Raw genomic sequence first — 14,779 nt, 5'->3', positions numbered from 1 at the left:
ACCTATGTTCTAGACACCTCAGACACTCTCCGCCGCCTCCACGCATTCCACTCTCTGGGCCCTCACCCCCTCATCTTCACCATGGATGTCCGGTCACTCTACACCTCCATCCCCCACCAGGATGGCCTCAGAGCCCTCCGGTTCTTCCTCGACCAGAGGAGCAACCTATACCCAGCCACTGACACTCTCCTCCGCTTAGCGGAGTTGGTCCTCACCCTCAATAACTTTACATTTGACTCCTCCCATTTCCTCCAAACCCAAGGCGTAGCTATGGGCACACGCATGGGCCCCAGCTACGCCTGCCTCTTTGTCGGGTACGTTGAACAATCCTTGTTCAATGCGTACCAGGGCCCCATCCCCGACCTCTACCTCCGCTACATTGACGACTGCTTTGGTGCCACCTCCTGCACCCACACACAACTGACTGACTTCATCCACTTCACCACCAACTTCCATCCGGCACTCCAATACACCTGGACGATTTCAGACACTTCCCTACCATTCCTTGACCTCACCATCTCCATCGCAGGGGACAGACTCCTGACCGACATACATTATAAACCCACTGACTCACATGGCTATCTGGACTACACGTCTTCCCACCCTGCCCCCTGTAAAGACTCCATCCCCTACTCCCAATTCCTCCGCCTACGCCGCATCTGTTCCCAGGATGAGACATTTCATACTAGGGCATCGGAAATGTCCTCGTTCTTCAGGGAACGGGGATTCCCCTCCGCCACCATAGATGAGGCTCACACCAGGGTCTCATCCATACCCCGTAACACTGCTCTCTCTCCCCATCCCCGCACACGCAACAAGGGCAGAGTCCCTCTGGTCCTCACCTTTCACCCCACCAGCCGGCAAATACAACACATAATCCTCCGCCATTTCCGCCACCTCCAACGTGACCCCACCACTCGCCACATCTTCCCATCTCCCCCCATGTCTGCCTTCTGCAAAGACCGCTCCCTCCGCAACTCCCTCGTCAATTCTTCACTTCCCTCCCGCACCACCCCCTCCCCGGGCACTTTCCGTTGCAACCGCAAGAAATGCAACACCTGTCCCTTCACCTCCCCCCTCGACTCCATTCAAGGTCCCAAGCAGTCGTTCCAGGTGCGACAAAGGTTCACCTGTATCTCCTCCAACCTCATCTACTGCATCCGCTGCTCTAGATGTCAGCTGATTTACATCGGTGAGACCAAGCGTAGGTTGGGCGACCGTTTCGCCGAACACCTCCGCTCAGTCCGCAATAACCTACCTGACCTCCCGGTGGCTCAGCACTTCAACTCCCCCTCCCATTCCCAATCCGACCTCTCTGTCCTGGGTCTCCTCCATTGCCAGAGTGAGCAACAGCGGAAATTGGAGGAACAGCACCTCATATTCCGTCTGGGGTCCTTGCGTCCCCTTGGCATCAACATTGAATTCTCCCAATTTGGCTAGCCCGTGCTGTCCCCTCCCCCCCTCCCCTTCCTTCACCCTCTAGCTGTCTCCTCCCATCCGCCCGCCCTCGGGCTCCTCCTCCTCCTCCCTTTGTCCTTCTTTCTTTCCCCACCCCCTATCAGTCTGAAGAAGGGTTTCGGCCCGAAACGTCGCCTATTTCCTTCGCTCCATAGATGCTGCTGCACCCGCTGAGTTCCTCCAGCAATTTTGTGTACCTTCGATATTCCAGCATCTGCAGTTCCCTTTTGAACGAACTGCTAACTAACCCTTCCTCATTACTCAATACCCAATCTAGAATAGCCTGCTCTCTTGTTGGTTCCTCTACATGTTGGTTTAGAAAACTATCCCGCATACATTCCAAGAAATCCTCTTCCTCAGCACCCTTGCCAATTTGATTCACCCAATCTATATGTAGATTGAAGTCACCCATTATAACTGTTTTACCTTTGTTGCACGCATTTCTAATTTCCTGTTTGATGCCATCCCCAACTCCACTACTACTGTTAGGTGGCCTGTACACAACTCCCACTAGCGTTTTCTGCCCCTTAGTGTTTCGCAGCTCTACCCATATCGTGATCCCAACTATATCATAGTCATTAATAGCTATCTGCACATTCAACTCATCCACCTTATTACGAATGCTCCTTGCATTGAGACACAAAGCCTTCAGGCTTGTTTTTACAACACTCTTAACCCTTATACAATTATTTTGAAAAGTGGCCCTTTTTGATTTTTGCCCTGGATTTGCCTGCCTGCCACTTTTACTTTTCACCTTGCTACCTATTGCTTCTACCCTCATTTTACACTCCTCTGTCTCTACGCTCACACATTTAAGAAACCCTTTCCCTTTAACTCCATCCTCAACTATCCCATTTGACACCCCACCCCGCTTATTCAGTTTAAAACCACCTGTGTAGCAGTGGCAAACCTGCCTGCCAGAATGCTGGTCTCCCACCTGTTAAGATGCAATCCGTCCCTTTTGTACAGTTTCCCCTTACTCCAAAACAGATCCCAGTGATCTAAGAATCTAAATCCCTGCCCCGTGCACCAGTTCCTCAGCCACACATTCAGGTCCCGTATCTCCCTGTTCCTGCTCTCGCCAGCACGAGGAACTGGAAGCAAACCGGAGATAACAACCCTGGAGGTCCTGCTTTTCAGCATTTTTCCGAGCTCTCTAAAGTCACGCTGCAGAATATTCATCCCCTTCTTTCCGACATCATTTGTGCCGACATGCACTACGACTTCCGGCTGTTCACCTTCGCCCTTGAGGATTTTCTGCACTCTGTCCGTGACATCCTGGATCCTGGCACCAGGAAGGCAGCACACCATCCTCGAATCCCGTCTGTTGCCGCAGAAACCCCTGTCCGTACCTCTCACAATGGAGTCTCCCACTACAATGGCGTTGCCTGACTTTGGCCTCTTTGGTTTTGGCTCAACAGCCCTATTCGCATCGCAAGCCAGTCCGCCGCTCAGTGTAACAACGTCTTCTGTCCCGACAGCTTCTAAGTGGGTGAACCTGTTCACAAGAGGTACAACACCCGGGGATGTTTGCATTCCATGCTTCCCTCCCTTTCTCACCGTCTCCCACCTTCTCTCTTCCAGTACCTTAGGTGTAACAATCTTGCTGTAGGACTTGTCGAGGAACGACTCAGTTTCTCGGACGAACCTGAGGTCATCCAGGAGCTCTACCTGGATGCACTTCTCGCATTTGTAGCAGCCAGAGGCACCAGCAGTGTCCTTGACCTCCCACATACTGCAAGCATCACACTGAATCAGCTTGCCTGACATCTCCTTCTTTCGTCTCTTCCTCTCCAGTGTTTTGCGTAGCCTCCTCTCCTCAGCCGAAGATTCTCGAGCCGAAAACTCACACTTCCCTCACAAGGCCGATCACTCACTGCCTAAGAGCCGTCTTGCTTATATTGACTGATAAATTGCCTAATTTACCAATTTACAAACCAAATTCCTCAGTTTTCAACTGTTTTCCCCCCTCTGACTCACTTCTCTCCTCCCACTTGGGCTGGAGCCAATCAGTGCTTTCTCTTGCTTAACTTCTCCTGCTGTTGCTTCCAAATCTACAGCAGCTCTGAGGTACCAGAAGATTGGTGGATAGCTAACCATCTCTTGTTCAAAAAGGGTAGGGACAAGATTAGAAATTATTGGCTGATGAGCTTACATCAGTGGTGTTGGAGGAGATTCTGAAAGACAAGATTTATGTTCACTTGCAAAGGCAGGGAATAATTAGGAGAAGCACAGTGTTATAGAGAGGGGATCATGACACACAAATCAAAATGAGATATTTAAGCAAGTAACTAAAGAAATCGATGAAGGCAGTGCTCTCGATGTGGTTTACATTGCCCTCAGCAAAGCTTTTGCTGAGTTATTGCATGGTAGGAAGTTTAAGGCACAAGAGAGCAGAAGCATGTGAGCAAACTGGGTCCAAAATTGACTTGGTAACAAGTGGCAGATGGTAGGTGGGTATTTTCTGACTGGAAGTCTTTAACCAGTACTGGACCACAGGGACAGGGTGATAAATATATAATCCTTCCAGGATATATATATTATCCTTCCAGGGTTATATATAAATGACTTGGATGAAAATGTAGAAGGTCCAGTTGGTAAGCTTACGGTCAAGGTAGAAATTTCTGGAGTTGAGTTCTGGAATTCAAAAAAGATTGTCTAAGGAAACAAAGGAACACTGATCATCTGGAAAGTTGAGTGGAATGGTAGCAGATAAAATGTAATCCACGTCAATCAGAGGTGATGCATTTTGGGAAGACAAATTCTTGTTGGACATATAGAGGAAGTGTGGGGACCTTCAGTACATTGATCCACACCTTAGAGTGCAAGTCCATAGCTTCCTAAAAGTGCTGACACAAGAGGGAGGGCAGTGTAAAACTTCTCACTGTCAGTGAAACCTACTCCTGTCCCACGTCTTCAAATATCAGGCTCATTCCATTATGGATTGTTAAATAAATTCAAAATCATTGTTTCCTCACTGGTAATTGTTCTTTCAGCTTTCAAAGCTTAGTCTTCTTAAATTCCCTTTCTGAACATCTCAATCTCACTTTTTTTAACTTTAGGAAACCCCTTAAAACCTTAATTCTTCATTGAAACCTTACTGATCTACCTCAATAGATCCTTGAATGGTCATGTCAAATTTTGTTTCTGTGCTTTATTCAATCTACCGTTTTTTTTTAAATGCAGGTAATTGTTAGGCATTGGGAATAAGTGGAGCAGCCTCCCATTATGGACCAACATATTGTCAGCTGGAAATTCTTTGAGAAATATTGAAGAGGAATGTTCAACATTCAACAGAAGCCATAAATAACCTGCAGAGGATTAACTCCCCTTGGAATCTCTTGAAGAAGAATAACAGACTGACCCAGAAATTGCTGGTGATGTTGGCTCTGTGCAGCGACTGATTGTTCTGGAGTTGTTGGGGTCGCATGCTGTCCATTTCCAGGCATATTGTCTCCCACACCATCCAATTTTTGCATTGGTTTAAATCTAAAAACAAACACAAAACATAAAAATAAAAACACATTTTGGAAGAATAAGGTCCAGGAATGAAAATCCTGCCCCTCTTCTGGTGTTCAACAAAATTACAACTGATCTGTGAACTGTTCTCATGGAACTGTCTTATTCCCCCTGATCTGCTGATAAAGATTAAGGATCTAAGATCAGCAATGTTCTTGCATCACCTGATATCTTTTTTAAATTTATGACAACTTGCAATAAGCACTGAAACAGTGGAACAATTTTAAATACTCATTCCTTTAAGCTACCCTCAGTGGCAGTATTTGCTCATTTCTCCTTTCCCTTGTACACCAAATTATACGACCAGATTCCTCATTATTTCTCTATTTAGGAAGCACACTGTTTAAGATTACTTATGTGACCATTCCCAGTGTCACCAGGAAGCATTTAATTTGAACTCAAAGACAATCACCAAGTTTTTGTACATTATTTCTTCACACATATCTGCTGAAAAAAAGTTCTATCTATTCCATTTCTTTACCAATGAATTGCTATGAAAGGTCAATGACATTTCAAGAATTAAAGGCACAGGTTTATTAAATCAGATCTGATCAGTGTCTTTGAAAGTTACGGTCAAAAGTACCAATCTTAGTATGTATTGTGATTGTCATCAATAACCTTCAATGTTAAAACCCCAACTCGTCCTTTATCTTGAGAAATAGAAACATACAAAATAGGTGCAGGAGTAGGCTATTCAGTCCTTCGAACCAGCTGATCATAGCTGGTCATCCAAAATCAGTAACCCATTCCGGCTTTTTCCCCATATCCCTTGATTCCCTTAGCCCCAAGAGCCAATTCTAACTTTGTTTTGAACACATGCACTGAATTGGCCTCTACTGCCTTCTGTGGCAGAGAATTCCACAGATTCATAACTCTCTGGGTGAAATTTTTTTTCCTCATCTCAGTCTTAAATGGCCACCCCTTATTCTTAAACTGTGACCCCTGGTTCTGGACTTCCCCAACATCGGGAACATTTTTCCTGCATCTACCCTGTCCAATCCTCTAAGAATGTTATATGTTTCTATATGATATCCTCTCATCCTTCTAAATTCCAGCGAATACAAGCCCAGTCGACCCATTCTTTCAATCATCCCGCCATCCCGGAAACCTGGTGAACCTATGATGCACTCCCTCAATAGCAAGAATGTCCTTCCTCAAATTAGGAGACCAAAATTGCACACAATACTCCAGGGCCCTGTACAACTGCAGTAGGATTTTCTTGCTCCTAAACTCAAATCCTCTCGCAATTAAGGATTCTTCACTGCCTGCTGTACCTGCATGCTTACTTTCAGGGACTGATGTACAAACACACCCAGGACTCGTTGCACCTCCCCTTCTCCTAATCTCACACCATTCAGATAATAATCTGCCTTCCTGTTCTTGCCACCAAAGTGGATAACCTCACATTTATCCACTTTATACTGCATCTGCCATGCATGTGCCCACTCGCCCAACCTATCCAAGTTACCCTGCAGCCTCATAGCATCCTCCTCGCAGCTCACACTGTCACACAGCTTTGTGTCATTCGTAAACTTAGAGATGTTACATTTAATTCCCTCATCTAAATCGTTAATATATATTATAAACAACTGGGGTCCAGCACCGAGCCTTGCGGCACCCCACTAGTCACTACCTGCCATTCTGAAAACGACCCGTTCATCCCTACTCTTTGCTTCCTGTCTGCCAACCAGTTCTCTATCCATATCTATACCCTACCCCCAATACCATGTGCTCTAATTTTGCACGCTAATCTCTTGTGTGGGACCTTGTCAAAGGCTTTTTGAAAGTCTAGATACACCACGTGCACTGGCTCTCCCTTTTCCATTCTACTTGTTACATCCTCAAAAATTCCAAAAGATTAGTCAAAAATGATTTCCCCTTCACAAATCCATACTGACTTTGTCCAATCCCGTGGCTGCTTTCCAAATGCACTGCTATAACATCTTTAATAATCGACTCCAGCATCTTCCCCACTACCGATGTAAGGCGAACTGGTCTATAATTCCCCAGTTTTTTTTTCTCCCTCCTTTCTTAAAAAGTGGCTACCCTCCAGCCCACAGGAAATGATCCAGAGTTGAGGGAAGATTGAAAAATGATCACCAATGCATCCACGATTTGTAGGGCCACCTCCATGAGTACTCTGGGATGCAGACCATCAGGCCCTGGGGACTTGTCTGACTTCAGTCCCCAACAGTTTACCCAACACCATTTCCTGACTAATGTGGATTCCCTTCAATTCCTCCCTCCCACTAGATCCTCGGTCCCCTAGTATTGCCGGGAGATTGTTTGTGTCTTCCTTAGTGAAGACAGAACCAAAGCAGTTGTTTAACTGCTCTGCCATTTTCTTGTTTCCCAATATAAATTCACCTGTCTCTGACTGTAAGGAATCGACATTCGTCTTCACTAATTTTTTTCCTTTTTACATACCTAAATAAACTTTTACAGTCAGTTTTTATATTCCCTGCAAGCTTTCTTTTATGCACCTTCCCCCCCCCCCTATTAATTAACCCCTTTGTCCACCTCTGTTGAGTTCTAAATTTCTCCCAGTTCTCTGGTTTGCCACTTCTTCTGGCCACTTTATATGCCTCTTCCTTGCCTTTATCACTATTCTTGACTTCCTTCGTCAGCCACGGTTGAGCCGCCTTCCCAGTTTTATTATTTCGCCAGACAGGGATGAATAATTTCTGGAGTTCATCGATGCGGTCTTTAAATCTTCACCATTGCATCTCCACTGTCAACCCTTTAAGTATAATTTACCAGTCTATCCTAGCCAATTCCCGTCTTATATCTGAGAAAACAGCTCAGAAGATGCATTATGTTGCTACCATATAGCTAGAGTTCCTGGACAGGGGTTAAATGATGGATGAGGTAAGTGGGATTGCACCTTGACTTGGGGTGTGGATCCGTGGCCAAAGTAGACCCTCGATATGAGTTGGGTGGGTCATGTCAGCAGGGGATGTTCAGATATAGCTATTTTAGAAAAGAGTGACAGCGGGGATTGTTTCCTGGAACTCTTCAATGTAGGATGAATAATGGAAACAGCAGGCAGATAAATGCTGGGACTGTATGCTTGCTTGAGTTTTTGAATGTGGGTTGTAAAGTAGGCATCGGCATCATAATATTGTGCTGCACCATTGCTGAGGATTGGGATCACATGGGATGAGGGCAGTATAGTTTTGTGTTGGAATTGTATCTGGACTAGGGATTGTGGCCTCTGGGTCACAATGGCTCTTGGTTAAGGACATGCTGACATCGGTCCTCAGCTGATATGCCAGGGTGCAATCTTTGCTGAGGACCAGGGTCCCTGAACCTTGGGGAGATGGGCAAAGGCTGGTATCATACCTTTGCTTCTGATGTACTGGTTGCTGTCGCATCGCCATGTACTGCATGTCCTCCTGTAAACGGTTTAAAGGCGAATCTGGCTTTAGACGAATCCCGTAATAGTGATACTTGGAATTTCCCCTGCAACACAGGAATGTGATCTACAACTAAAGATTGCTGAATAAATAGTTGCTACTGGCAACAATTACAAAAATAATTATTGTCATTATTTCTAGGCAATAGAAAAGCAGTGAGAAATATTAGCTTAATTTTTGTATTTGATGTAGATTTTTGTTATGTCATTACAAGTGGTTTCGATCAAGGAGACAGAAAAAGAGAATAAAGATTAATCAAAAGCAGGTACCAACACTCCCTGTTATCAAATCTCATTTCCAATTTTTAACCAGCAGTATTGCAAGGCAGTGGTGTAATTATAATGTAAGTCTTTTAGGTTAATGAAGTAGAAAAACACTATTATTGCAGCTTTCAAGACTGATGTTCAAAGTGCAAGAAGTTTGAACATCAACAGGAATTTAAAGCTCCTGCATATCGGGATACATTTACCAAATGACTTTTTATTAGCACAAGGAGAATGTTTTAAAGCAACTCCTATCTTAGAAACATTGGCGTGGGAAAGTTTCACTACAGACCAAGATACAACAAGAAAGAATTGTTGACATAGATTTATGGATGTGCAATTTGCTCTGACCTTGTTCCTAGTCTTCTGGTCCTCAGCCCCATGAACACTGAACGAATCAGTTTGCCAAAGGAAGCTGCATTGACGGGATCAAGCTTCTGTTCTTGACAATGCCGCAGGTAATGGTTGTAGAGGGAACTCCGAGGGAGACTAACTCCTTCAGCTGTCTCATAATTGTCAAGAAGCCACTGAAGCTGTTTTGAGCAGAAAATGTATGTCACCCATCCGTGCTGTAAAATTTTCCTAAACAGCTTCCAATGTATAGGCTTACTGGTCAGCTCAGTAAATTAACACCCGAGAACACAAAGCCAAGAATTGCACGATAAACAGTGAAGGCATTAAATGATATCACATTAACAAGCGGTTTCTCTGAAGCTCGCTTTCAGGAAGTTTTCCTAGTTTAAATCACATGGGAATCCTGAAATGAAATACACATTCAATTGTTTTCTCATTGCAATGGTAAAATGAGATGATTTAACTTGTAGAGTACATAACCTTTTAAATAAAATTAGCCACTGTTGATGTAAATTTCACTCTTATATCACATATATTTAGAAGGAGAATCTCTTTACGGGACTTTGCATTGCACCCTTTCACAACATTGTTAGGCAACTCCTATCCATCTTACTAGGTCTCATGAGTTGGCAAATGGGAAGCAATGTTTGAAGATTGCTTCTTACAGAAGGAAATCAACACTTGAAAACAAACCCTTCTTAATTGTAACTAGTCCAAAAAGTAAATTGATCTACAGGACACTTTGATGCCTGTGCAAGAGCTGGCCTACTAATGCTTCGTGTTGCGAGTCACATTGAAAACCCAGTATAGGTTTCCTCATAAAATAAGCACCAGTAACATTTGGCTGTTAGAATCCATCTGCCTGAGACTCCACTTAGATTGAAAACTCCAAAAGTGCATTACTCTCTGGGTGAAAAAAAATATTCTTGTCTCAGTTCTGAATAGTTGACCTCTATAACTTACTTTCAGATTTTGACCCCTGGTTCTGTTATTCCAGCATTGAAAAACATCTTCCCTGCTTCCATTGTGTCAAGCCCCAGAGGAACTTTGTATGTTTCAGTGCGATCACCACTAATTCTTCTTGGCCCAGACTCTCAATCACTCCTCACACCCTCAACCCTGTAATCAATTTGGTGAACCTTCATTCCATTCTCATTTTCACAATTATATCTTGCCTTGGGTATGAAGACCAGATCTGCACACATTACCTAGGGATACGGACTCGCCAATATAATTTCAGTAAAGGGTTTATATTCTCATATTCGAATCCTTCTGGAATAAAAAGCAACATTCCAACTGCTTTCACACGGCTTACTGCAGCTGAATGTTAACTTTCAATGATTCATGTACGCCTGGGTCCCTCTGAACACCTACTCATACTCCATTCAGCCCATCCGTTTATAAAACACTCCACTATTTTTTGACGAAAGGGGATGCCCACACATTACCCCTCAGGCGGTGTCCTTGCCTATTCACTCTACCTGTTCATGACTCCTTGAAACCTTTCTGATGCTTATCAACTACCATGCAACTTTGTATCATCAGCCAACATTGCACTTGGTTCATGATCTATTTCAGTAAAGATAGGACCGTGGGGGATACAGTATATAAAACTCCATGTAGACAAGAATAGTAAATTACTGGATGAGGTCAAATGAAAACCTGGGTCATTAGAAGTACTCACATGGCTGTTCAGTAGAGTACTTTTATGAGCTGTGATGCCTTCAGATTTCTGTAGGTTCTCAATTGCCATTTCAATCTATTGGAGCAAGTGTAAAGTTTCAGATGAAACATCGTAAAATCAACTTTGGCTATTATTCAACTGACTAAATGTATAACAGAATATGCATAAATTACATTTCATAACAATCCAAGATAGTCAATGAACACAAATAATATTTGAGGAAGATAATGATATTATATGAAAATGTATTAAAAAATAAGGTGAACAGGCTATCTATTTACTTCTTTCACTATCAGGGACAACAACCTTTGACTTCCTGCAGCATTCCCAATTGTGCATGGGCCAGGATTCCAACACATGCATTTCTCAAATCGAGAAATAACAGCATAAAGTGAAGAAAAATAACATGCAAAGACTTGTTTTTCCAATTTCCACATTGTTCATTGAAAGCAAGGATTTTATCACAAACAAATATTGCAAGGTCAGGCTAACTTCCTGCTCCATGTAATTCCAAGCTCTTTAAAATGATGGTTGCGAGTTAAAAATGGCATTTCCCTTAACATCAGCCTCCTTTATGTGCTCATAACCTTATGTGGAACAAGAGCAGTCTTCTGACTCTCAAAGGGGGATATGAGCCAAACGTGGCCAAATGGGGCTAGCTTAGATGGGGCATCTCGGTCGGCATGGACAAGTTGGGCCAAAGTGTCTGTTTCCATACTGTATGACTCGATGGCTCTCAGACCGTTACCAGCATTGGGAACTGCAAAGACAATGCCCTAATGAGTGTTAGACCAAATGTATGTAGTGTTTAACCACAAAAGTGCTTGCCCAATTAAATTATAGACTATTAAATTAATTATAATGCATTCTGGTTCCTTTTTTGATCACCTCTTTTTCAGTGTTATGGCATATTAGGTGATGTGATAGCTAACATCTAAGTTCTCATTTAGTTTTATATTCAAATGTCTTCTGTCCCATTCATGAAGAAATGAATTATTTTTTACAAACATACAGCACCTTACTCATGTTAAATTTCTTAACCCCAATAAAGCCCTCAATGTAAACCAGAATGAGAATCAGTCATAAATCCGTGAAACTGTCCCTTGGATCCACCATGTCCATGCTTAATTAGGTGATTCTTCAATGTTCTGAGAGTCTGTCTCCACCACCCACTGCAGATTCCAACCATCCTCTAGATGATAAAAATATTTCTCAGATCTGCTCTAAAACACAAGAAAATAGGGCAGGGGTAGACGACTCAGACACTCAAGCCTGATCCACCACTCAAACAAGAATGGAAAATAAATAATGGCATTGCCAAGTGACTCCCAGATCCTGAAAAATGAAATAAAATGAAAAATAGAGGGGTTGATGACATGAGAAGAAAAAAAAATAGAATTCAGCAATGAAGCAGCATCTGTGGAGGTGATGGGATAGTCGATGTTTTGGGCCAAAACTACACATCAGGACCAGCAGTTTGTTTTTTACTCCTAATATCAGGATCTGCAACCTCTTGTGTCTCGACAATTATGAAAAATAAATTATATTCATACTAAATCTTTAGATCTTGGGTGCACATGGCTGGGAAGTGTCCTATAGTTGCTATGGTGGTCATTTTCTAAAAATTGATTGATTAGGTCTGCCATAAGGAAGGCAAATTAAAATTATTAGGAAACAGTTAATAGGAGGCAGATATGGCCACATGCATCTTGGAACTGGGATAAGGGCAGGAGAACTGGATTAAAAGGGAGAAAACCTTAAAACAAATTCCATCATGATATTTCATTAATTGATGTAATCGTTATCAAAGGCTGTCCAATCATTATCTCAGACAGCACAGCCAGATTACTGAAGCTGGCTAGGGGAGTTTTATTTTTTAAAAAGGTCCCTTCATTACCTTTATGTACTCATCAATATTCAAACTTGTTCCATGGCTAACACTCGGCAAGTTCCTTAATGTGAGATTTAGGTCTAATGTGTCTGGTACCAGGGTTTCCAAAGAAAAGCAGTCATGTTGTGACTGTGAAAATCCACTGTGACTGAACTAACAACAGGGTAACAAAATCAGCTCTTGACTTCGCATAAAAGAGCCTGCAACATCCCCTCATCCCAGGTTAGCTGAAGTTGGATGAAAGGAGTGAAAAAAAAAAAATCAGGGATTTGCAATCTTTTCAACCAAACAAGTTTGCTCACAGTTCCAGGTGATGGGCGTGTAGCGTGAGACAGTGGGTGTCTGGAATTGTCCATCGATCCTCCATGGATAAGGTATGTTCCACCACTGCTTGAGATGATCTGACTTCCTCCCACCTCCATCGCAATGCCTACGGTTCCCACCATATTATGAGATGGCACCACAGTGGGTGAGGACACAACCGTGGTCACTTGAACAGAACTTCCCGGTGATTCAAAGTACGAGGCTCCAGGATTCTGTGCATAGAGTTGGGTTTCTGGGTACGAGTATGCTGCACGTCTGGACAAAACAAAACAACAAGGGGAGTTATAAGACCTGCCGCAGGAAATATTCTTGAATGTGCGATGGGAAGGATGGTGAATGCAGATGTGAAGTAGTTATATTCATAGAGCGAGTATCATAAGAGGACGGAAACAGGTCATTTGGCTGATGTCCGGCTTACGAGTGGACACCCATCACTATTTAGCCCATCTTCCAGTACTTGACCCATGGCCTTTTACATCTGGGCGATTCAAGAGCTCATTTAGACACTTCTAAAATGTTATCTGTGACTCTGAACTGAAATTCTTGTAAATCACATCTACTGCAATGTGCTCATCAAAATCTTCTCCAAACTTAGTCAGATTGGTCAGACAGGACTTGTAGTTGGCAGTCATGCTGCTCTCTCTGATTAGTCCCTGCTTTTCCAAGTAATCATGAATCCTGTCCCTCAGAGCCTATCCTATAACTTCCTTACTATTCATAGGCTCACAGGTCTGTAATTACCAGGCAGACCCTTGCAGCCCTCTTTGCCGCCCTTCAGTCATCTGGTAGCATCACTTCAGCCAGCCAAGTAAAATTCTCAGCCAGTGCCCCAGCAGTCTCTTCCCTTGCCTGCTACAACAGCCTGGGAGAAATTTCATCCAACACTGGGGGATCTATCCACCTTTAAATCTGCCAAGCCATCGAGTAATTCTCTTTATTTACAGAGACTAGAATTTCATCTTTGCTGTACCCTTCAACTGCAAAGTCCGTTTGATGAATACCAATGAAAAGTACGCTCTGGCCAGAATCTGGTGACCTCGTGCCTAAAGCAACCGTTTGATCAGTTAAGGCCTTCATTACTGCATTCCTCAAGTGCCCTTTGTGCGCCTTATCTCGAGAACTGCTAGTTATCTTTATTGCCTCATTTTAAAAAAACTGGTTTCCATTATTGCCTTGGTCTATGAACCCCATGTCATGTCCTTATCCTGACTTAGGCCTCTTGTTACCATGAAGACAAACCCAAGGTCTAATCTGGCTTTATCCATGCTGTCTGGAAACATTCTGGAGGTAGCATTGTTATCTCTGCATACATTATCAATAACAATTACAATGATCTTAAAGCCTCCAGAGATGTTGGCTTCATGGCCAAGTGACATTCCATTGGGATGCTTGTTTTCTCTTCCATAGATTTACAGAAACCATGGTTGAATTGTTTGCTGGGAATATAAATATATTTTTGTCTTAAGCTATGATTTAATACATGTTGTTTTTATTTTTCCTGTGTCCATGATTTTATTACTTCCAAGCCTATATGCCAATTATTTGAAACAACTACCACTGAACCTCGCCATTGTCCAAATTAAATTCTGACTTTGGACAACAGAATTTTTTTGTTAAAGGAGAAAAACAACCAGTACCGCTCAGTGAAAGCATCCTGCGAGAATCTCGAGGCTTATCTCATGCACAGATCAAATATTACCAATTAGTGATCACAGCACCTTAAGTTTTACAGCAGCACCTGTGCAATACCAGCAGAACAAACACCCGCAGACATTTTATCACGATTATGAATATTTACACACCCTATATCAATGTTACTGCTTCATATACATTCTTCTTGCTTTCATCTTAGGTAGTTCCTTGGGATCAC

The 14,779-nt window shown here is 43.1% G+C and overlaps 1 protein-coding gene across 4 annotated transcripts in view; it reads right to left on the bottom strand.

The window, feature by feature from the left end:
* Positions 1-14,779, bottom strand: part of rfx2 (regulatory factor X2) — a 90,332-nt gene that overhangs the window by 24,098 nt on the left and 51,455 nt on the right. For all 4 annotated transcript variants that reach the window (XM_033046767.1, XM_033046768.1, XM_033046769.1 and 1 more), the window contains 5 exons: positions 12,888-13,164; positions 10,695-10,769; positions 9,008-9,189; positions 8,320-8,439; positions 4,823-4,947 (listed from right to left, as the gene is read on the bottom strand). In XM_033046767.1, the coding sequence (XP_032902658.1) occupies positions 4,823-4,947; positions 8,320-8,439; positions 9,008-9,189; positions 10,695-10,769; positions 12,888-13,164 (779 nt within the window). The remainder of the gene's footprint in view (positions 1-4,822; positions 4,948-8,319; positions 8,440-9,007; positions 9,190-10,694; positions 10,770-12,887; positions 13,165-14,779) is intronic.

Source organism: Amblyraja radiata, chromosome 29 (genome assembly GCF_010909765.2).
Source record: "Amblyraja radiata isolate CabotCenter1 chromosome 29, sAmbRad1.1.pri, whole genome shotgun sequence".
NCBI lineage: Eukaryota > Metazoa > Chordata > Chondrichthyes > Rajiformes > Rajidae > Amblyraja > Amblyraja radiata.
Note: the sequence above shows the minus strand (reverse complement) of the source record. Positions and strands in the feature narration are given on the sequence as shown.